Source organism: Gymnodraco acuticeps, unplaced genomic scaffold, assembly GCF_902827175.1.
Source record: "Gymnodraco acuticeps unplaced genomic scaffold, fGymAcu1.1, whole genome shotgun sequence".
Lineage (NCBI taxonomy): Eukaryota > Metazoa > Chordata > Actinopteri > Perciformes > Bathydraconidae > Gymnodraco > Gymnodraco acuticeps.
In genome coordinates, this window is record NW_022989777.1 from 526,127 (window position 1) to 551,056 (window position 24,930).

The 24,930-nt window shown below is 41.3% G+C and overlaps 1 protein-coding gene across 1 annotated transcript in view; it reads right to left on the reverse strand.

Moving 5' to 3' along the window:
- ca8 (carbonic anhydrase VIII) overlaps window positions 1-24,896 on the reverse strand; it is a gene marked incomplete at its 5' end in the record, with an annotated part of 49,067 nt that extends 24,171 nt beyond the window's left edge. Inside the window, 7 exon segments of the mRNA XM_034219848.1 lie at window positions 1,170-1,282; window positions 3,531-3,579; window positions 3,673-3,735; window positions 4,694-4,789; window positions 5,665-5,789; window positions 9,172-9,363; window positions 24,502-24,896. Of these exon segments, the coding sequence (XP_034075739.1) occupies window positions 1,170-1,282; window positions 3,531-3,579; window positions 3,673-3,735; window positions 4,694-4,789; window positions 5,665-5,789; window positions 9,172-9,363; window positions 24,502-24,775 (912 nt within the window).
- Window positions 24,897-24,930: the final 34 nt, after the last annotated feature.

Below are 24,930 nucleotides of genomic sequence, written 5' to 3' on the forward strand. Positions count from 1 at the left end.
CTGATATACACCTGAACATGAGCAGGAGAGGACTCTTTAAAGTAGAGACACTACATACTGAAATACACCTGAACATCAGCAGGAGAGGACTCTTTAAAGTAGAGACACTAAATACTGATATACACCTGAACATCAGCAGGAGAAGACTCTTTAAAGTAGAGACACTACATACTGATATACACCTGAACATCAGCAGGAGAGGACTCTTTAAAGTAGAGACACTACATACTGATATACACCTGAACATCAGCAGGAGAAGACTCTTTAAAGTAGAGACACTACATACTGATATACACCTGAACATCAGCAGGAGAGGACTCTTTAAAGTAGAGTCACTACATACTGATATACACCTGAACATCAGCAGGAGAGGACTCTTTAAAGTAGAGACACTACATACTGATATACACCTGAACATCAGCAGGAGAAGACTCTTTAAAGTAGAGACACTACATACTGATATACACCTGAACATCAGCAGGAGAGGACTCTTTAAAGTAGAGACACTACATACTGATATACAGCTAAACATCAGCAGGAGAAGACTCTTTAAAGTAGAGACACTACATACTGATATACACCTGAACATCAGCAGGAGAGGACTCTTTAAAGTAGAGACACAACATACTGATATACACCTGAACATCAGCAGGAGAGGACTCTTTAAAGTAGAGACACTACATACTGATATACACCTGAACATCAGCAGGAGAGGACTCTTTAAAGTGCTGCATAACTTATTCTGAATAGCTTCATGTGTTCTCCTGGTGGGTTTATAAAACTCCAGAACAAGAATTAACGTGCAACAATTGTTTTCCTTGTCTTGATCAAATGATCAAATGAACCGAACGACAGGTGTGAATCAATGATGCTGGACCATTGATGATTTAAATTAAAAATATACATTTTGATGCTTTTAGAACTATGTATTTTTGAAACCATACTATCTTGTGATAACCTGGCACCCGCATTACCCACAATGCAACCCTACCAACAACAGTTCTGGTGGAGTTGTGGGTGTCATGCTGTATAGCAGCTAATAGATGTCCATTTAGCCTCCAGCTGACAGAAGTGGCTCTACAGCAGTCTGGTGAACTTTCTGACTCCACACTTATTTCTTCATGTTTCAGACTGAAGTCTTCAGACTGACAACACACACAAGGCGTTACCTGTAGCTGGGAGATGGTGAGGGGGTAGCGGTAGAGGATCCAGGTCACATTTTCACTACAGGGTGGAGTGGTCAGAGATCCTTCATACACCCAGTAGTCTCTCAGCAAAGGGTCTGAGGGGGAATTCAAAGTGTGTCAGTGAATGCTGCCCATAGAAACAGGCAGGTATAAGAAAAACATGGCTGCCAAAGAGAAGCGGTGATGCCAGCAGTGTGGAGGAACTGGAGAGTTCTAGTTCATGTTCAAAAAGCATATTGTGTCCTTGTAAAGAAAACATGTTATTCTTGATTTTGTTCAAATTGTTTAGGAACATAACAGTACATTTCAAATATATATTTATGTATAGATGTCCAAAGCAGCATTTACTCTCATTGTACTAAACAATCACCGTTCCCGAAATGACGAGATCATCTTATATATGCACACTGATCAGATGGTCCAGTCAAAGGCTGGTAGAGTGGGTGCTTCACTGCATACTTTACATACTTTTTATATTATATCATATAGGGGATTCTGATGGTCCATTTGATTAAATTAGGCCAGGTTGGTATAATAGCAGATTCCTTAGGCTCTGCGGCCAAACAAATCCATGATTAAACCATGTGTGAGCTCTCTCTGATCTGTCCTGTTTCTGCGTATGCAAAGTCAAACAAACTGGTGACGTATAATAGAGGTGTAACTGAGCCACACATCTGTCAACAGTGACTGACTGAACTCAAACGCTCCACAAGGTCAACCAAACAAGAGCCAAATGCAATATTTGCAGGAAGGACCTCACGCACAGGGAGGAACCTGAGTCCTGCTTCAATATGTATTTATCTGTTCATGTTTGAGTCTGATTACTTTAGATTGAGATGAGTCAGGACAGTTATATCTGAGCTTTGCTGCTGCTTATTACAAACATGTTTTCACCAAAAGATTCAGTAAGGGATTCGAAAGAGTTTGATAAACAGATTCCTATCTGGGTTCAAAAAGCCAATCATTTTTACCCATAATTGCAGTATAAAGTATTTTATAATTATATTGTTATGTTGTAATATTTCACTATTGCTGCGCATTTTTTGCAATTATCATAGTCTATAATATGTCCAATAGTCTATAATGTGATTAAAGTTTGTGTTAGAGTAAAATCAAATGTTTTGCAGTGTTGTTCTTTCATTATTATTTTAACTTTATTTAATTTAAACAATAACCACTAGATGTACTTATCATCCCATTGTAATGTTTCACAACCATTACAATTATAAAAACATTAAGTTCCTTGCAAAAACATCTTTAGTAAATGAGCAGTGATTATGATGTAATATAATACCTATAAAGTCATTATAAAATGCTTTACAATGTGTGATGAATATTTAGAAATGCCTATAAGCAAAGTTGCACAGGACATAGAGCTCATTGCGGCTCATTATCAGTACGTTTATAACCCATTATGGACATAAGAGTCACAGAGGGTTGCAATCTTTCCTCTCACTTGAACTGATAACACTAGTAATACAGTGTAAACTGGCATAAAGAATGAAACAGTGGACAGAATGATGGTGATCCAGCAGGCTACAACTATAGCTATATTATAATATGACACAGAAAGCGACGCAGCTTCTGGTCCAGGCTCTCGTCATCTCACGCCTAGACTACTGCAACTCCCTCCTGGCTGGTCTACCTGCATGTGCCATCCGACCTCTGCAGCTCATCCAGAATGCAGCGGCTCGTCTGGTCTTCAACCTTCCTAAATTCTCCCACACCACGCCGCTCCTCCGCTCCCTTCACTGGCTTCCGGTAACTACTAGAATCCACTTCAAGACACTGGTACTTGCGTACCATGCTGCGAATGGATCTGGCCCTTCCTACATCCAGGACATGGTTAAACCGTACACCCCAGCACGTGCACTCCGCTCTGCATCAGCCAAACGACTCGCTGCGCCCTCGCTGCGAGGGGGACCCAAGTTCCCAACGGCGAAAACACGTGGGTTTGCTGTCCTGGCTCCAGGATGGTGGAATGAGCTCCCCATTGACATCAGGACGGCAGATAGCTTGCACATCTTCCGGTGCAGACTGAAAACTCATCTCTTTCGACTCCACTTCGAGCGATAGAATTACTAACAAAGCACTTATATACTAATAAAGGACTGGCTTATCTAAAGCCAGTTGAGTAGCACTTGAAATGTTTTTGCTCTATTAAACTTGATGTACTTTATGATTCTGTTTTCTTCAAGTTGTATTTTGTTGGTCGAATGCACTTATTGTAAGTCGCTTTGGATAAAAGCGTCAGCTAAATGCAATGTAATGTAATGTAATGTTGTTCTTTCAGAATGTCTAATATATTGATTACACTTTGAAATCAGGTGTGTTTCTGCTCACCAGGTAACAGAGTGTTGGGGTTGAAGCAGGGGATGATCTTGCTCTTCCCCTGATGGTAACAACAGAATGATTTTATTAATGCATAGTTGGTGAAGTGATTATTAATCATCTGATCTGATGATGTGATGAGACCCCTGCTCACCTTGTACTGCAGGTCCTGCAGAACCTCGGTGATGGCCTTCAGACCCAGGTGCTCCTTACCGATCTGATGGAACAACATGTGAGGGTTCAGAGGCCTGAGACTTATCAATGTGCCTTCTGAAGATGACAATAACAGAGGTAAAGACTTCAAAGTTCAAGGAAGATTTAAGTTTATATCTGCTGTATCCGTACAGGAAGTAAACAGGAAATGGAACCCTAAGGAGCTGTGAGTTAGATGTGTTAAATCTGTGGCTTTGGGAGGTCAGGGCTGTCTGCGGGGGGAGAGGGGGTGTCTACTAACTGAAACGTTGACTTTAATTAACTGTAATTTGTCAACAAAATACACACAACTGTATTAGGTTAGTTGAAAGCAATCATAATAAGTTTAAATAAAAAATATTAGGTTAAACTTAATATTATTGCTTTCTACAAACCTAATGTGTAATTTGTTGACAAAATAAAGTTGATTAAAGTCAACATTTCAGTTTTTTTAGAGGAAGCTGTTTGTAAGAGAGGGGTCACCTTTTTTGAACCACGATGTAAACATGTTTATTTCTGCTGTAAAGTTGGTCATTTTAACATGGGGGTCTATGGAAATTGCTCCCTTCTGCAGACTGCTCCTATTGGCCACTAGATGAACTGCAGTTTGAGGCACTTCCTTATTGGCGTCCCGGCTCTGCCCCAAAGTTTGCTGCTTGGTGCAAAACGCGTTACAACGGCCTAAAGAACCTTCATTAGGACAAACACTATCAAACACTATCAAAAACAATGCAAGTGAAGAAACATCTTCAATAACACATGCCCAGAGTTTACAAAAGATGCGGCATAAAATAAATGCATACAATTTATTTTTTACGTGCAGCTTTTTTTATTTGCAGTGATTCCTTTATGCAGATTATTTTTGTTGCCGCATTTTTGAAAGTGTAACCGTGTTTCTCGACTCGGGCCGCTGTAGCGTGTTTGCCCTTGTCGGCCTCCGCACAATGGGGATATCTCCTCTGATCCTTGATGTGAAAGATTACCTGCACAAACAGAGCTATGATGACGACTCCATTCTTCTTCCCAAGAGCATCCTCCAGAGAGTTGAACAGAGTGCTGTTCCAGTGAATCAGATGGAGCTGCAGACACACACACACACACACACACACACACACACAAGACAACCTGTGTTTGAGAGGTTGTTGTGAACAGATGTAGAGAACAGAAGTGAGGGCTCTTATGTCAACCTCATGTGAACATGGAGAAAGTAGTGCTAACTTCTGCCCTGAAACACTGAATATCCCAGTCCACAGATCAGTCATTTGTCAGCTCAAAAGCTGTCATATTTATCTTACTGGAACATAGAAACAGTGAGATAATTAATTTACTTTAATTAATTATTATCATGTTTCTTATTGAGCAATAAATGTGTGGTTTTCAAAAGAGCTCAAAAGCTATCTTAATAACAGAGGTCAACACTTCAACGTTTAAGGAATATTTAAGTTTATATCTGCTGTATCTGTACAGGAAGTGGAACTGGGCTATCTAAATATGGAGTGTTGACTTGTACTTGGAGAGGTCCCAGTTCACCTCCTTTGAGCAAGGCATCGGACACCCCAAAACCTACATCCAGGATAATGGCATATAATTTCCTCTTAATTGTTTACAGACATATGGATTGGCGCAACTAAATATAAAGGTTCCCACACACACACAAACTCACAGAAACACGGATGTTAGAAGTGTTACTTGTTAGAGAACATTAAACACGGTCTGTTCAAGGACTTCAACGATAACACTATGTTATTTGAAGGACGAATGTCAATGCCAGAAGTGTGTGTGTGTGTGTGTGTGTGTGTGTGTGTGTGTGTGTGTGTGTGTGTGTGTGTGTGTGTGTGTGTGTGTGTGTGTGTGTGTGTGTGTGTGTGTGTGTGTGTGTGTGTGTGTGTGTGTGTAGTGTGTGTGTGTGTGTGTGTGTGTGTGTGTGTGTGTGTGTTGTGTTGTGTGTGTGTACCTCCATAGGGAAAGCCTTGAAGTTTACAGTGTGTTCGGATCCTCTCTGGTTCTCTTTGCCCCAGTGGAATCGAACCTCATGAAGCTCATACTCATGATCACTAGGCAACGGACCACCGGTAACCACTGACAACAGAGCAGGAAACCCAGGGCATCGTGGGCAAGCACAAACAGGAAGTAGAAAACAGGTCAGAGTAAAAATGAAAGTGAGAAAACGTGCACTGAAAAAACTGAAACATTGACTTTAATTAAATGTATTATGTCAAAAGATGTCACACTACTGCTGTTTCCCAATAGACCTTAACCAACTAACTTCAATTATTTCTTCTTCTAAACTGTCACCTGTGTCTTAGACCCAATTCCATCCAAGCTGTTTAAAGAAATGTTACCCCTAATTAGCACATCTATAATACAATTCCTTAAATATGTCATTATTGTAAGGCAATGCACCACAGTCATTTAAGGAAGTTGTAATTAAACCTCTCCTTCAAAAATCTAACCTTGATCCTGAGGTTATGGCCAACTGTCATGTCTCGGAAACTATTATGAAAGTTTATTCTTTATATTAGTTTTGTCATGTCCCTTTGTCCTGTGCTTTCTGTTTATTTGGAAAAGTAATTCTCCCTCTCGTTTCAGGACTCCATGCTCCCCGCCCCTATGTGTCTCCTGCATTCGTGATTGTTTACCCCGCCCTGATTGTTTCCACCTGTGCCCCTCACCTTGTATATATATTGTGTTAGTCCCCACCTGTCCAGTGCCAGTTCGTTTCTCATTCATGACTAAGTTCAAGCCTGCTCCATGGTCGTAATCCATTTTTCATGCTCCTGATTATAGCATTTAGTTTTTCCTCGAAAGAGTGATTTTGTGTTTCCTGTTTCATTACTGTGTTAAGTCCAGTAAAGTCTTTATTTTTGAAAACCAGTCTGAGTTGTGCATTTGAGTTCATGCCTCTGAGTTCACCCCTTGACACCAACTATAGACCAATATCTAACCTCCCCTTAATATCTAAAATCCTTGAGAAAGTAGGCCCAACAGCTGTGCGAATACATACATAAGAATCAATTACCTGAGAAATGTCAATAAGGCTTTAGAATCCATCACAGCACAGAGACAGCACTAGTGAAAGTCACAAATGACCTTCTCATTGTATCTGAAAAATGACTTTGTTCGATCCTGGTACTTAGACCTGAGTGCTGCTTTAGATACCATTGACCACAACATCTTACTACAGAGATTAGAACAGTCAATTGGCTAAAAGGGGGGTACTGCACTAAACTGGTTTAGGTCATATCTCTCAGAACGGCTTCTGTTTGTATCTGCGCATGATGAATCCTCAATGAAAACCACACTCAATCATGGAGTGCTGCAAGGTTCTGTCCTTGGAACCATTTTGTTCTCTATATATGTTGCCATTGGGCAATATTAAAAGGAAATATTCAATTAATGTTCATTGTTATGCTGACGATACACAGCTGTACCTATCTTTCAAGACAGATGAACAGTTTAAATGATCAAAACGACAAGAATGCCTGTCAGGTCTAAAAGCATGGATGACCTGCAACTATTCATTATTAAACACAAACAAAACTGAAGTGAAATCTGGAATGAAGCATCAATTAACATACACTGAACAAAAATATAAATGCAACACTTTTGTTTTTGCTCCCATTTTTCATGAGATGAACTGTATCTTTGAGTGTTGAGGTGGCCACCGTTAGATTCTGTGTCTCCTTGCGATCATAAAATATGTGTTGGAGTGATTTTCGGTGCAGTAATAGGTTAGCATTTTTCGCTCGGGGCTAATTCAGAGGGTCAGTGTTAGCATTGTGTGTTTTAAAAATATATATACACTGAACAAAAATATAAACGCAACACTATTGTTTTTGCTCCCATTTTTCATGAGATGAACTCAAAGATCTAAAACATTTTCTATATACACAAAATAACCATTTCTCTCAAATATTGTTCACAAATCTGAAAAAAACTGTGATAGTGAGCACTTTTCCTTTGCCGAGATAATCCATCCCACCTCACAGGTGTGGCATATCAAGATGCTGATTAGACAGCATGATTATTGCACAGGTGTGCCTTAGGCTGGCCACAATAAAAGGCCACTCTGAAATGTTCAGTTTTATCACACAGCACAATGCCACAGATGTCGCAAGTTTTGAGGGAGCGTGCAATTGGCATGCTGACAGCAGGAATGTCCACCAGAGCTGTTGCCCGTGAATTGAAGGTTCATTTCTCTACCATAAGCCGTCTCCAAAGGCGTTTCAGAGAATTTGGGAGTACATCCAACCGGCCTCACAACCACAGACCACGTGTAACCACACCAGCCCAGGACCTCCACATCCAGCATGTTCACCTCCAAGATCGTCTGAGACCAGCCACTCGGACAGCTGCTGCAACAATCGGTTTGCATAACCAAAGAATTTCTGCACAAACTGTCAGAAACCGTCTCAGGGAAGCTCATCTGCATGCTCGTCGTCCTCATCGGGGTCTCGACCTGACTCCGGTTCGTCGTCGTAACCGACTTGAGTGGGCAAATGCTCACATTCGATGGCGTCTGGCATGTTGGAGAGGTGTTCTCTTCACGGATGAATCCCGGTTTTCACTGTTCAGGGCAGATGGCAGACAGCGTGTGTGGCGTTGTGTGGGTGAGCGGTTTTCTGATGTCAATGTTGTGAATCGAGTGGCCCATGGTGGTGGTGGGGTTACGGTATGGGCAGGCGTATGTTATGGACGATGAACACAGGTGCATTTTATTGATGGCATTGTGAATGCACATATCACATCCTGACTCAAACCGATGCAGAGAAGCTCCTTCATGCTTTTATAACATCCAGGCTGGATTACTCCCTTTTAACAGGCTGCCCCACCACGCGTGGGGTCTGTCTCGCAGACCCCACGCAGCAACCAGGAAACGACACCAGTAATCCAGCTCAGATTGTCCGCTCCTCGAGCCTCAAAGGGCGGAGCAGCGAGCCCCGCAATGTCCCGCCAACACGGCACCCAGACCCCACGTAGCATTCTCATCTGTTTGTCCTTACTGGTGTCATTTTCTGGTTGCTAACAAACGCCATTGTAACACATAAACACTGATGACCAGCTGTAATGGTGGTTTACTAATCAGAACAGAGTGGGCGAGCTGACCAATCAGAGCACAGTGGGCTCATAGGGAGGGAGGGAGGGAGGGAGGGAGGGCAGGAGCTCCAACAAGCCGTGTAGGTCAGAGGGTGAATACACATACTATACAGAGATGCTGTATGATAAAACCAATGTGATTTTGGAACATTGAACAATATAAATATATTCTAGTAGACCTCAACACCTCAACAATGGAATTATGATCAGTAGAAATGGCCATGTCATGGGACCTTTAATTAAAGTCAACGTTTCAGTTTTCCAGTGTGGTCACAATGACTGAGAGCTCTCACTCAACATGCATCATGCCTCCTCATCACTTCTGTAACACATGAATGAGTAGATCTGTTGTCATGTGACTCACCTGACTTGGACTTGAGAATGATGCGGACTGAGTGTCCATCGTTGATTACCTCACAGTCTCGACAAACCACATAGTTTGGTGATAAGCCGACATCCAGGAGGGATGGGTCGTAATGAGCCTCCCTGGAGTTCAAGTTGATGGGAGACTGGTACTCGCCGTTGGCTGCTGGGAAATGGAGTCCCCATTCTACACCTATGGGTGGAACAAGTCACACACTCATTACATGTACCATCCATGTTAAGGTCTCACAGTTAGTGAACATTAGACAAATATCCTTAAAGCCAGTGCAGAGAAATGTCATCTATCTAATGATAGCTTATTTATCATCAGAGGTGGAAAGTACATACTCGCATTACTCAAGTACTATACTTACATGTTGTACTTTTTACCACACTACATTTATTTTTTCAGATTGGTTTAGTAGTTAATTTATGAATTCAGATTTTGACACACAATACCTAGGAAAAACTTGAACCATCCAGCATTATATTTAAGTAACTATACCATAAGTGGTTTCACAAAATTAATTGACAGCCGTTTTTTCTGCAATGAGTACTTCTACTCCTAATACTTTAAGTTAATTTTCCTGATAAATAATTTGTATGTATTAACTTTTAGTTAAATGGTTAAGTACCATTCTTGGTGCAGTAGTTTTACTTAATATTGAGTACTTTTATAGTGTGGTATTAGTACTTTTACTGAAGTATAGAATCTGAATACTTTTCCCACTATATCATAGTTCAAAGTCAACTTTATTGTCAATCTTCCAGTTTGTGTGTACAGACCAAGCGGCAAACTCTGGGGAAGAGCCGGGACGCCAATACGCGTCTGATGAAAGGACCAGGAGTGGCTGGATCAAGTTACCTAGCTAGTAGCTAGCACGTTAGTTAGCATTACAGCCTTGTTATTTGTATTAGCCTTAATATGAAGTAACATTAAGTAACCCAAAATGTTAAACAGTAAGAGTAGTAGTCATATTTCGTGAACCCTTTGAAGAGTAGTGTCACCGGTGTGATCATTCTATAATACCCAATTTAAGCCCGGGGGAGAAATGCTAACACTAGCATCGGCGATCGCCGATCTTTTCTACTTCATGCTATCTGCACAAATGGTTGGCATTAAACATTAAAAAGACCAGGCAGTTCAGAGAGAATCAAAGGAAGGCAGGCTAGGAAAAGTTTGGAAGACATTCTTCTGGATGTGTTTCATTGTGGTGATAGTGACGGCAGGGGTGGTTCTAGGGGGGGGGGGGGGCAGGGGGGCCAGTGCCCCCTAACACTGACCTCTGACCCCCCTGTGGCCCCCCTAAAAATGAAAAGTGAAAAAAATGAAAGATTTATGATTTATTACACGATTTATTGAATGACGGAATAGACGGAATAGACGGAACTAACGTTATTCGTCATTCTAGTCGGACCCATTAGAGCGGTGCACTCAGGACCCATTAGAGCGGTGCACTCACTTTCACTGTCCGGCTGAAGCGCGCGAAAAACAAACACTTTTCATCTCGGATCATCAGAGGCTGTTGCATCCAAGAAAGACTGATTGAAACCTACGTTTCGAGAGACTACCACGATAATTGAAAGTGATTTAAACTATTGTATCCGTGTAATTGTAGATGTAAAGTAGAGATGTAACTGTTCATTGCCTTTATTTTTATATAAATATGATATGGTGTTAATGCAAAAAATTGTACTATAACTTAAGCTGAAGCTAACAGTAACAACTATAAGATATATCTGAAATAAATAAGTGTACTGAAACAAATACCAATAACTGTATTGCATTGTTTTCTTATGCGCAATTACTTCATACTGTCTAGTTCTCTTTTTCGTCCTGCATTTATTGTGCCCCCCTCAGAAAATAACTGGCCCCCCCAGTCAAATTGGTCTAGAACCGCCACTAAGTGACGGTAGTCAATCGTTTTGTTGACAAGACAGTAGTGACGGCCATCTTGGTGACGTGTGTTGTTCTGCGAGACCAGAGATGTAGTTCATTGAGCGTTTCACACAAACAAATGTCTTACTTCACAGTTTTACGACACATTTTAATTTTTTTGACTTGCAAAATTATCTTTTAAATTGACAAACATCATATGTGTAATTCGTGGCACAATTCAAACGGGATCGAAAGATAATCTTTCTCTCTCCATTGACTTCAATACATAATTCTTTCGAAATAAGGTCCCATGGAGGTCCACCGGAAGGGGAGGGACTTCGCCACTCTATTTGGAGCAGGCGGGAGTTGAACTCTGACGTCACTGTCGAGCCGTTAGTGGCCGACTTCGCCTACTAAGAGCTTCTCGGCAACTCTGCAGAATCCTATGGGTGACGTCACGGACCCTACGTCCATTTATATATACAGTCTATGGTACAGACAGAGAGATCGAAATAGATGAGAGTAACACCTACATCACTTCCGGGCAAAAATTACGGCCCGCCCACTTTTGGGGGAAAACAACACTGTCATTTGAATGGCGGTCAATAGAGAACCGCAGTGACGCATCCTAAAACCCGGAAGTAAACTTCTTACGGTTCCTTCGACAAAAATGCAATGCAATTTCTCCATAGGATTTTGGAAAATAGCTTGAAATAAGGTCTGTGGTTGACACACATTTAAGAGTCGGATCACGTTTTGTTCAGCCGGATAATCTCCACATGTCTACACTACTTTTATCATTTTCGAATCATAAATCTAATCGATAGATTTATGATCGATAGATTTATGATTAGAAAATTATAATTATAATTTTTTTTATAACGCACCCCTTTTAGTTATATTAGGTCTTAAAGTTTTTGCATAAATTAGGCCGGTGACTGCTGCTTCTAGCTTTCTGTCCCTCTGCTAGCTCCGTTAGCTCTGTTAGCTCCAGGATGCTACAGGGGCTCAGCTGCGAGGCTGATCCGGGGAACACAACTTGAACTTGGACGTGTTTGTTGTGCCTGGTGGAGTATTCTTCATTTAAATATCCGACTTATCTTATGCCGCCTCGGCTCCGCCTCTTTGCCCTTATTTGGATCAGGCTGGAGCAGGCGGGAGTTAGACTCTGACGGCCTGTCCACACGGTGGCGTGCGTTGAAGCTTCAACGCTTCTGCCCATTCACTTTGAATGGGGTGACCTCACGTTTCGCCGAACTGCATTGTGGGAGCGAAGCGTAGATTTGCTCGCGTTGCTCGCGACGAAAGTTGAGCAATGTTCAACTTTTGAAGCTTCGGCGGAAGCGTCAGCCAATCGAATCATATGCCAGTACAAGTTCTAGCCAATCAAACCGCGTGCTTGTGTGTCCGGGGCGGGAGATTCATGTGATTGGTTGTTGGTCGAGTTTCAGCCCCCCCCCGCCGGCAAGCGACAACGCACGCCGCCGTGTGGACAGGCCGTGAGTTCACTGTCGAGACGGCAGCGGTCGACCCCGCCTACTGAGGGCTTCTCAGCAACTCTGCAGAAACCTATGGGTGACGTCACAGACACTACAGTCTATGGACATCCCTCATATTCCTCTATTCCAGCCCTGTTAGAGAAATGCGGATTTTGGTTCCTTAGCTTGAAAAAAGGCGGAGCTAATGCCTGATCAGAATTCTATGGGAGATAAAGTTAAATTCTGCTGTGATAAAACGCCATCCTGTTCTAAACCACATCAAGGATTATTTCTGAAACAGTATGGAGCTCAAATGCTTTTTCTCTTGCGGGTTTATCACAAGGTGAGTTCCTTTTTTTATTTCCTGCTATTTAAACACAAGTGCTCTCCAGTACAGGTTAGCTCTGATTATTAGCGAGGCTTGCTAATGTAAACACAGACCATATTACGTCCAAAACACATCAGCCATTGTTTCTGATAGCAACTTTCTGTGGGTCCACCATCCGAAATTACGTCATATCGGCATTTTAAAAGTAATTTAAAAAATGTTATGTTATGCAAAACTAATGTATTTTATATCAAGGTTTTTCCAATGTAAAAAAGAAAATAGAAAAATGTGTTTGAATGTATATGTTTTGTGAAAAACGAGTGACTTGTTCTAATGAAACCATGATCTGTAAGAGGTGAATAACACAATTACACTAAATATTGATTTCATTGATAAATGGTACAAACTATGTACAAAAAAAAATCTGGATTTTGGGGCTTCTGTACATTTTTGGATAATTAAACATGCACTGGGTCAAATTGACCCACGAATATTATTGCTGTTATAAAAAACGAATACAACAGGAGGGTTAAGTGGCTCCTCAATAATGTAGGATAATGGAGTCATTACAATAAAAAAAATGCTTGATAGGTTAACTTGCCCAGGGGAGTCCTTTAGACAAAATATTAGAAATTCTATTTTATGTTAGATGCAGTAAATGCCTTAATGCAAGCTCTGCCTCCACAAACTTCCCAACTCCTGACCCAAAGCAGCTCTGTTAGACAGAGTGACACTCCTCAATGAGGAACAATAAAATACAAACAAACATAGATTTACACAACAGATTAGTCTGACACACCCAAACTGACAAGCTCTTTAAATACAGATTCCAAACAGTTAGAATATACAGATACCTTTAACGAAGACAAACAATCTTAACTGTAGGAGTGTGGAGACAGATTTGTGTATTCAGTATTAACGGTTTTCTGCAGTTTGTCACAGCATATCCTGATTTTATTCTCCTGAACTACTTGCTCTAGGTGTGAAAATCTTTTCTATATAAATATAACTGTCACCCTCTGTTAACACAGTGTGGCTCTGCCATTACTACAGGAAGGAGTCCCTATGTAGAAATTCATATTTTCTGTTTAGGATATGACTCTACCATACGACGTGGTAATACATTCACTAACTGTGTCTGCCATAGCTGTAGTACTCAGTGATTTGTTTTAAACATATTTTATTGGTAAGACATGACAAAGACATTTTGAGTCGCTTTAACAATAAATGCACAAAAATAACACACAAATATATTCATAGCTCAATTAAAATATAAAGTAAGCCTTCAAACAGCCATACATGTCAAATTAGTTCAGCCTACAGGAGAACAGATAATAAGAACATATTCTAACGAGATCAACATCAATACCTTACATGCTTACAGTTCTGAAGGTGCCTCAGCAAGGTTGTATAATACTGTCTTGAATGCTCGTTGCTAGTACATCTAACAGTAACCTTGGTCAGGAAGTATTCCAAACCAAACTGCTGAGAGGCTGCATGAGGTCAGAAGGACCTGTTATGCTTGTTGAATAGTGGTTTACTGCTTGTTAAATCACAATGTCTCTTTTTTTCTGTTATGTTAATACAGTGGTTCTCAAACTTTTTCTGTCAGGCCCCCCCTTTGGAGAAAAAAAAAAGTCGGGCCCCCCCAACACAAATAGTCAGGCTCAGTAGCTCAGGTAGCTTGACGTTTCATAGAGGGTGCTCAAACATTTAGGGTTTCCCATTAATGTACCGGTCGCTACAGTGGAATTTTCTACTGCAACATTCCCCACGCATATACACAGTGTACCCGCGACTGTTACAATGAAGGCTCGATAATCAGCTTAGCAGGGGTAAAGTGCTATTTTTATAGGTGGTGTGTGGACCTCACATAGGGGGGTCCGGGGGCAAGCTCCCCCGGGAAGATTTCATTTTTAAATATTGAAGTTAAAAGCATCAATCTGGTGCACGTTGAGAGCAAAATGAAGAGATCTATGGATACATCTCTCAACACGTAATAATACTGTACTGCATCATATTATTTTCGAATCAATAACTTTTAAAATTATGATTTTTTTATTTTTTTTAATCTTTTTATTTTTTAACAATTTTTCCTCCTGGTCTCTCGCGCCCCCCCTGGCATGCCTCTGCGCCCCCCTGGGGGGGCGCGCCCCCCACTTTGAGAACCACTGTGTTAATACAACCATAAAGTGCATTGTTAAACTAAGTAAGCATTGTGGTCGCTAGCACAGCTAGCTTCAAGTGTCAGAGTTAGCTATAGTCTACATATGTCACAGAGCCTCTCTGCTGCATTAAACCCACACAGATTAAATTGTGCTCCAAAAATGATGTTTTTTTTTGTGCAGTACAATTCATGTGAAGTAAACCATTGATTACTAACGTTTGAAACATTTATAATGTATTTTAAAATAGTGAATGCTGTAGTGCTGAACACAGTTTTCTTGCACTAGAAAATAAACTCAGACCAGAGAAACTGATTCTAAAGGTTCAGTTCAGCTTCCTGCTGACCACATCTCTCTCACTGCACAATGACAACAGTGTTCGAGGTGTGGAGCCCAGAGAGTGTTTGAGAGGAGGAAGAGAACACATACGGTGAGGTTCATGTTCCAGAAGCCCAGAACACTCATGTCCCTCCAGGAAAATCAAACTGAACTCCTCATGGACTGTATGACTACCAGGCTGTTCTCTCACATTCCCTCTGTCCTCAGCAACTGAAGCCCTGACAACAATTGACTGAGGGCAGGAGGCTTTCACTGCAGCGACAGAGTTTAGCTTGGCACTAGATCACATTAATAAATCATCTGTAACAAGAATGATTTATGTTTGTTAATGTGCTTGGCAACACGTTGTAAATAATAAATAGACTGTATATATAGCGCTGTATCTAATCTTTAGTTCTCCTCAAAGGTCTTTACACTTACATGTCATCATTCACACACTGAAAAACTGAAATTATTAATTTAATTTAATGTATTATGTCAACAGATTTCACATAACTGTTTTAGTTTAGTTGAAGACAATACTGTTAGTTGAACATATTGTATTATGTAAACGTAATAGTATTGCTCTCAACTAACCTAATACAGTAATGTGAAAACTGTTGACATAATACATATAATTAAAGTCAGCGTTTCAGTTCTATCTCACACAGGCTCTGCCCTCTACTGGACACTATGGGTATTACTTTCATCAATGGTACGCTGAAGTTGTATAAACATAGCCGGCCAATCAGGGCGAGCCTACCTGAATGCGCGCGCAGGCTCACAGTATATAACGCAGCTACACCTCCTGACTGTCATCCTTTTCTCTTCAGCGAGCGGGACAACACCTGACCAGAAAGGCATTCGAAACAAGTAAAAAAAAGTATCTTACCTCCAGGCAAGCGAATGGAGTCGCCACTACAGGAAACCCGGGCCTGTCCCTTAACCTGTTTAGCCCTGAGCCTGTTTTTCAGGTCTCAGGCTCGAAAATGACATTCCCAGAACAAATGACCATATCTTCCCTTCTAAAAGGGTTAAGTTAATAATCTTTTTTCTCAAAGTAATGATAAACCTGTGAGTTGGATGTAGAAAAGTCAGAATCAATATAGATGTTTTTTATTTTAAAGTAAATTCAGATTGAACATAGTAAAAAACTGTAAATTATAGTGTCTGTCCAAAAATTGTTTTTTACTTATAGTGAAAACTACCCTTGGATGATGGGTTAGTAGACTAAAGGCTTTATGAATCCAAAGTACAACAAGTACCATGTATCAAGATTGATGCAAAACAAGTTAAATCTGACCTTTTTAGAGAGATTTAGGGATGGATGGAGGCGTGTGGTGCAGTGGGTTGTGCGTTGGTGTTCGGATCAGGGGGTCATAGGTTCAAACCCCACTGCAGTCAGCATGTCGTTGTGTCCCTGGGACACTTCACCCCAAATTGCTCCTGTGGGGATTGCCCATAGTATTGAGTATGTAAGTCGCTTTGGATAAAAGTGTCTAACAAGTGACATGTCATGTAATTTAGCACAAAAAAAACACTTCTGGGGTCATTTGGGTGGATTTTCCATATCTCTGGCCCCCCTTTGTCGATTTTGCTGATTGACATCTCTTTCTGACCGTTAGAGCCAATAGAATCGAAGGGGGATTTCCCCACACACACACATGGTAAAACAAAAAGGTCGGGGCTTCGCGCATACAGTTTTGCATCAGAGTGAACCTATCTCTAGCTCTGACATCTGGAAACGGAAAAGCAGGTTTATTGCTTATGGATGATCAGAAATCATTTCAAAGGGACACAGACACATTGGAATAACCTATGGATTAACTTCAGCAGTGTTTTTATCGTTTTAATGCCATTGAAGACCACTTTTGACCAGACTACGACACAGGTAAGCCATGTTAGCGTTTTTAGCTACCTAGCGCCACATGTTTTGATGTCTGTTTTTGTTTATAAAGTTACGAGTTTGTATCATTGAGTTATAATGTCTGTACCCATCGATTCTGTGTCATCTCACGATCAGATCGATGGGTTGGATGTGCAGAAAGGATAAATAATAAGGTTGTATGAGTGAGTTTCGGTGCAGTAAATCTGTTAGCATTTTTCGCTCGTTGCTAATTCAGAGGCTCAGCGTTAGCATTGTGGGTTTAAAAAAAAAAAAAGATCAGTTAGATGAGTTTCTTCCCGTTACATGGATATAAAACATTCATAGTTTATTAAATTAACATGCCCTCAGACACTGTGTCCTGCAAGATGTTGCGGGAGGGCCCCGGTACCGGGGTCTCTCGGGCTTAACAGGTTAATAGCGGGCGCCGATCCCCACCAGCTCTGGTTCGAGTGCCTGGGACCAGACCACGCCGAAGACGAGCTGGTGGACATGGGAGACCAGGATATGGCCGAGGCGACGCCACCAACGTTCGCCATCGCAGCCGTGCGGGTTATGGCTCTGTTTGCTGACTTATATTGTGAAGAGAAATTGAAGATTTTGTTTAATTGATATATTTATGATCCACGTCACATATTCAGTTTCGGCGGCAGTTATTCCTATTTGTCTAGAAGTCTTCTCATCAGGGCTCTATAAATAGCGAACTACGGCAGATATGTAATATTTAATGCAGCCGAACCGTGTATTACAATGCCGTTATGTGATGACCTCCAAAGAGAAAAGCAAGTAAACTCGAAATAAAGTATATATATTTTTTTTTAATCGGATTTCACAAAAAAATAAATCATTATTATATTAATATTGACAATAACAACCGACCGTCGGGGTAGCATTTGCTGGGGAGCGTTCTCATGGCGTCTATTATCAACGCTATGGGAGGTATATGAAGGTCTATGGGACGCCCTGCCCGTTGAAAAGTTAAAGCCTTTTATTGTCATTATACACAGAGTATAACGAGATTCAGAGTGCAACTCTGTCCCGGTGTGCAAAAAAGACAAACAAATACATAACACTAAAAAACACGGCAATAGGACAGACAACATATAATCATACGGGGGAATAAATAGTTAAAAATATTGATATCAAAAATAGTATATAAAGTGCATTTAAAAGTTTGTGTATGTGTGAGAATGGTTACAGTTATTGCATTATGTGTGGTGGTTGAGCAGCCTGACGGCCCAGGGGTAGAAACTGTTTTTGAGTCTGTTTGTCCGTGACTTGAAGCTCCTGTCTCTCCTCCCAGAAGGCAGGAGAGAGAACAGTCTGTGACCTGGGTGAGAGCTGTCCTTTATGATTTTGTTAGCTCTGCTGAGGCAGCGGGAGGTGGAGATGTGTTCCAGAGAGGGCAGGGGGCAGCCGATGGTTTTCTCTGCCATCCTGATCACTCTCTGCAGGGCTTTCTTGTCCTCAGCTGAGCATCCTGCATACCACCCCGAGATGGAGTATGACAGCACGCTCTCCATGGTCGCCCGGTAGAAGGACACCAGCAGCTTCTTGTTCAGTCGGTTTCTCCGAAGCACCCTCGGGAAGTGTAGTCGCTGCTGGGCCTTCTTAACTGCTGCAGTGGTGTGTGCTGTCCAGCTGAGGCTCTCCGAGATGTGTACCCCCAGGAACTTAAAGGTGGAGACCCTCTCCACTCTCTCTCCATTGAGGTGAAGGAGGGCGGGTTCTGGACGGTGCTTTCTGAAGTCTATGTTGATTTCTTTTGAAAACTGACTCTCAAGGGGTGCCCTGTGCGTAATAGAGTGACGGGGAGGGGCCCTGACCAACCGTCAACATGTGACGGGTTGGGAGTGAGAACGTGTTGGTATTTCAGCAGGAAATGTGCAGCGTAGATGACATTTACCAACACTGTATAGAAATATTTGTAAAAGTTGTTCATGCCAAAGTTGTCACATTTTTACATTTCAGCATTGCATCACTAATTTAAGTTCTATGTTTTGCTTGTTAAGCAGTCTGTACCTACACACCCAACATATAACTTTTCATGTATTTTTGTATAAAGGTTTCCTTTAGCTTAGCTTCTTAGCCTGAGCTAGCTCTGGAACTTCCAGCTCGGTGGCAGCAGGTCCCGCCTCGGCTCTGCCTCTTTGCCCTTATTTGGATCAGGCTGGAGCAGGCGGGAGTTAGACTCTGACGTCACTGTCGAGACGTTAGTGGCCGACTCCGCCTACTAAGGGCTTCTCTGCAACTCTGCAGAATCCTATGGGTGACGTCACGGACCCTACGTCCATTTATATATACAATCTATGGCTAGAACTAGCTAGATCTGATAGATTTGGACATAAACGCGAGTGAAGTCTAACCAGACGTGAGAGAGAGATCAGAGATCAGATCAGCTGCTGCTGACGGAGAACACGCAGCTCTTCCGGATCACTGCTCCGCCGCTGTGACGGACCGTTGAGTGGAGCAAAATACACTAAGAGTTAGACCCAGGGCCGTCCCTGGCCAACTTGGGGCCCAAAGCGACATTGTGAGATGAGGACGTAACTGTATTAGGACGTCTGCATTTAGGACGTCTGCATTTAGCACGTCTGCATTTCCTGCCAAATACTAGCCTCAAAAAGATTAAAATATAATTAATGCAAATAAACAGTGGCGGCTGGTGGAAAATATTTTAGGTGGGGCTGTGGAAATGGTGAACAAACAATACTAGGGGGATCCGGGGGGATGTTCCCCCTGTAAAAAAAATTGAGAAAAGACCCCTTAAATTATGACTTCTAGTGATGTTAGAGGGAGGGGGAGAAAGGATAAATTGAGGCTTAAAAATATGAGAAGACTGATCAATACCTCCATAATCTTCAGTGTGGTTAGCTATGAATCTTCCAGAACTTCCAAACACCTTGTCCTGGACATAGTTTCTACAGTATAAACTGTGCAACAGTACAGTAGGCCCACACAAACTGCAGAACACCGGGGCTTTGGGAACACTCAAAATGACTTAAAATGATTTAATTCCCATTTAACCTATTAAGGGGCTTTTTTCCCCCGTTTTTTTTCTCACAAAACTGTGTCTCAGGGCTTCTTAAAATGTAATAAACTATTCATGTGTCCTACTAATTTAACGGGAAGAAACTCAGGTAACTGATGATATGAACCATGTTTACCAAAACAAAACACAAGTCTCACAAGAAGCGTCTAAATGAGCCCTGAGCGAAAAAATGCTAACGCACTCTAGGTATAAATCAATCGATATACTTATCGGATATGCACAAACAAGCTTAGCTAACAAGCTGAGATTCCACAGATTCTAGAAATATAAGTATCATCACTGAGCGATCAGAACTCGCGACAGGGGAAGCAAATACAGACATCACACAACGTAGCTTTAGGTAGCAAAACACGGAGATATGCTCACCTTTTGCTGTTATTCTGAGCAAAAACGAGCAAAAACGCGGCTGAAGGTTAATCCATAGGTTAATCCAATGTGTCTGTCACTTTGAAAAAATTATTGATAAACCATAATTAAATGTTTATGTCAAAAACTGAGTTTTCATAATAGCTGCTAATGATAGCTTCCAGAGTGTATGACAGCTTCCTGTTTTGTCTCCTTGGATACGAGTCCAAACAACTCACAGATTGCACCGGGCGCTGACGTAGGCGCCCTGTGACCATCATATTTGACGACGCTGATTGGCTGAAATTATGTTTCGGCGGCATAGTTTAAAGATAGCAACAGTTGGCTTCTGCTGCACTTGCTGCACTCTCGTCTGGGCGCTGTGCATAGCGCCCAGACGAGAGAGGGTAATGATACACGGGCAAGGCCAGGCAGGAAACATGTGACTTATCAGTAACTTTAGACATCGTAACACAATTTTAAACGAGATTTTATTGTAGATTATACATTTTACTGATACCAATTATATAATATTTACCTTGTTTTTTTTTTATGTGGGAAGAGGGGGGGCAAATAAACTACTTCTACTAATAATAATAATCATAATCAATTCAATAATATAAATACTATATTATTTTATTATAATATAGTTGTAATATAGTCAAGACAAAACTTGCTTATGACATGCTCAAAAACTGATATTTCTTAAATCTGTATTCAAATGTAGTTCCCTCTGTCAGCAATGTATCAACAACTACACACACATTGCTATCAGTATTTCTCTGTGTTGTGGTTGACATGATGATGACTGTTAGGAGTTAAGGAGAGAGGCTGAGCATCACCATGATGATGACTGTTAGGAGTTAAGGAGAGAGGCTGAGCATCACCATGAAATGTGCAAATTGACATAAAAATGAATAAAAGGGGAAAAAATGCTCCATGTTTTTAGGCTGTAAACTTTAACTGTTATGTAAGCCAACTAGAGAGACAGTGTATCACTCTTCCTCCTGTACATCAGCAGATAAAAGGCATCACATACTTAAATGAATGGTAAATAAAAAATGCTGGAAATAACATGCATCTCCATTAGCCTGTATGCTGCAGAGACTGCCTTCTTCATGTCGTGAATTGCAGCTGATGTTTTAATATGGCAATTGGCAATTTGACTTATACAACATTCGCAAGTTGTACATTTGACTCATACAATAACCCACCTTCGAGTGATAATCTAGTTTCTTCAAGTTTTGTTTTTTTCCCCTCTTGCTTGCGCCGGACTGAAACTGTCTTTTCCCCGACATCTCTTCACCTGCACTAGTGGCCGTATCAAAGCCGTGATTGGTCAGATGTCGATTCATTGCAACGGTGTCGGGTTACAGACGTGCTCCCCTTATCACCTCTCACTCTCGCGTGTCAGCGGGGATGGGGGGTGCGCGGAGAACTGCGCTGAGAACTGTGCACAAGCCGAGCTCATAAGCCGAGGCCCCCTGCGCAATGTGAGGCCCCATGCAGCCTGCATGATCGGCCTGTAGGGAGGGATGGCCCTGGTTAGACCTAACACACTTAGCTAGTTTATCTACTCTTGAACTAGCTAAACTAGTTATAAATATGTGTATTCTTTACTGTCGGGTCACTTATTACAGGTTCAGCGAGCTGCACGAGACTGACGGGCTGTCAGGAGAGAGAGAGGAAAAGAGAGCACCCCGTTTATTTGCCCATTTTATTATCCAGAGTGTCTGTAAACTTTTGAATAAAGTAGTTAATCTACTATTAGTAGTTTGTTTAAATGCATTACTTATGTTTTTTTTTCATTATCATAAAATAAATCGCACGTACCCCCTGCAGTACTCCAACGTACCCCTAGGGGTCCGCGTACCCCCATTTGAGAACCACTGATCTAGAGAACAACAACTGTAAACCGAGAGCAGCAGGAAGCAGCTTTGATTTGCAGCATAGCCTTGCATAGCTATTCTATTCAGTTTACATAGAAAAGGGGAACGTGGGACATTGGATAGGAAGTGTGTTATGGAAACCATTATGTTCTGCAAAAGAAATGTGTAAGATATAATATTAGACCTTATAAACTACGAAGTGTCCTGCAGAAAGTCTCTGATCTTCAAATGCACAGACATCTTCTCTGCATGATTCCAATAAAAAAAAAATCATGTATTTATTTTCAGCACTCAATTACTTTTCCTGTATTTAAGATATTACACTACGTTTATGACACACATTTATCCACAGGACACTGATGGTAGTGCAGGCCTGACTTTAGTGTGTAATTCAGGCATACAGAGCTCTGAGTATAGTCACAGTGTCCCCGGTGCTCAGTAAGCAGCAATAAAAAGAAGACAGAGTGAACCAACACAGCCTAAATTAAGTCTTTAAATCAGAACTGCATGACAACTGTAACAATACTAAACATCTGGGACAATGTATCGGACAAGAGAAGTTCATTTTAGAATTTGAAAGTAGGCATGTAAGCTTGTTAGTGTCTTACTTTTATCTTGTTTGTCAAAAAAAAAGGGTCACTCCACCAAGATCAACTTATATGTTATGGGAAGTATTGCTTTGAGATACTGTAGTTGTATTATGTCTACAAAAACATCATGATGTCAGCTTGTATGTACAATAGAAATCCCTCATTACAAACTGTGAGAGGTGAGTTTGAGGGACATGAATAGAGTTACTGAGTGAGAGGAGTTCAGACCAGGGGTTAAAGTGCCTACAGAAAACGTAACTGACTGACAGTGGGATTATTTCCCCGGCTTCAACGGGCAAACCTCACTCCTGGTGCAATAATTATCAGAACAGATGATGAACAGCTGTTTAACATATTTGGCTCCAGCAGGAAGAAACCTGAGGGTACAGATCTATTTCTTTTTGTACATTTTGCAAATCAATAGCATTTGTACTAACTTTGCAACTGTATGTCCAAATAGTAATTAGATACATTTCTGTAATTGCCCTTTAATTCCATCACACATCAAGGAGATGCATGATTATTAATGAATAGTTTTAATGATCCTCAAGACTGTCTTAATATTCACACCAGCTTTGTGGATATGGTGACGTTTCCTTTGGAGATTTTGCACTCTGTGTTTTACATAATGTTGAGGTACGTATTTTTATTTATATTCCAAACAAACTAATGCTGCTGCTTTGATATAAAGTGCATCCTGTACAGCTGAAGAACAATTCTATAACTGTTTAGAAGTCAAAAATGAATGAGTGAAAGTTACCTAAAAGAGGGAGGAGCAAATGAGACAAATATTAGATTTTTCTCATTTTCGTCTTCTTTGAACAGACATGTTAAACAACCCAACACAGCATCTCCAGTGTGTGTCACCACTGCAACAGGCCGGCACAGTATACAGTAAATAACACATCAATTGCGTTCGGGGATTAGACCCTGCACTTTAAACTATGTTGTGCTGTATAATGGTGTCCTGTTTGACGGAAACTGCACACATTTATTTTTCTAGGATGTCAGTTACTTCTGTGCAGAGACTACATTTGCAAAACGTTTTGACCAATTCTGGCAAATGTAGTAAATGCACGGAAAAAACTGAAACGTTGCCGTTTATTAAATGTATTATGTCATCAAAGTACACATAACTGTATTAGGATGGTTGAAAGCAATAATTAAGTTTAAAAATATTAGGTTCAACTTAATATAATTGCTTTCAACTAACCTAATACAGTTATGTGAAATCTGTTGACATCATACATTTAAATAAAGTCAACGCTTCAGTTGTTTCAGTTTGTGTATCTGCTTTAAGTGAAGTTTGGGGTCAAGACCCCTTTCAAATCTGGACCCTTTGACACCAGCTAGCACTGGATGTTTCCCAGCATCCCTCCTCCTGTAGATGGATCCCCCATACCTTCCTCGTAGCCCCAGTCCAGCTCATCTTTCCCCGGGGTATAATCAGACTCCTCGCTCACGTTGTCGGCCATGGTGCTTTGCAGTCTGCTCGTAAAACCAGTCTGTCCTCCCAGTCCTCTCCCAGCCTCACTGGTTTCTCTCTGCAGTGTGCTGGATGGATTCCCAGCAGCAGCCCCCCTCTGCCTCACTCTCTGCTTTATGTTTTCTCTCCCTAGTTTTGTCTTTACTCTTTCTTCAGTCTTCTTACTCTTTTTATTTCCTGTATCCCTCATCTACTGTCACTCACTCACTGATGTGTGTGGAGCTGTGTGTATCTCTCTTTCTTCTGTTGCTCCTCCTCTTTCTCTCTCTCTCCTTTGCTCTGCTGTTATCTCTCTCTTTCTCTCTCTCTGTCTTCCTCTCCTCATACTTCCTTTCTTTCCCTCTT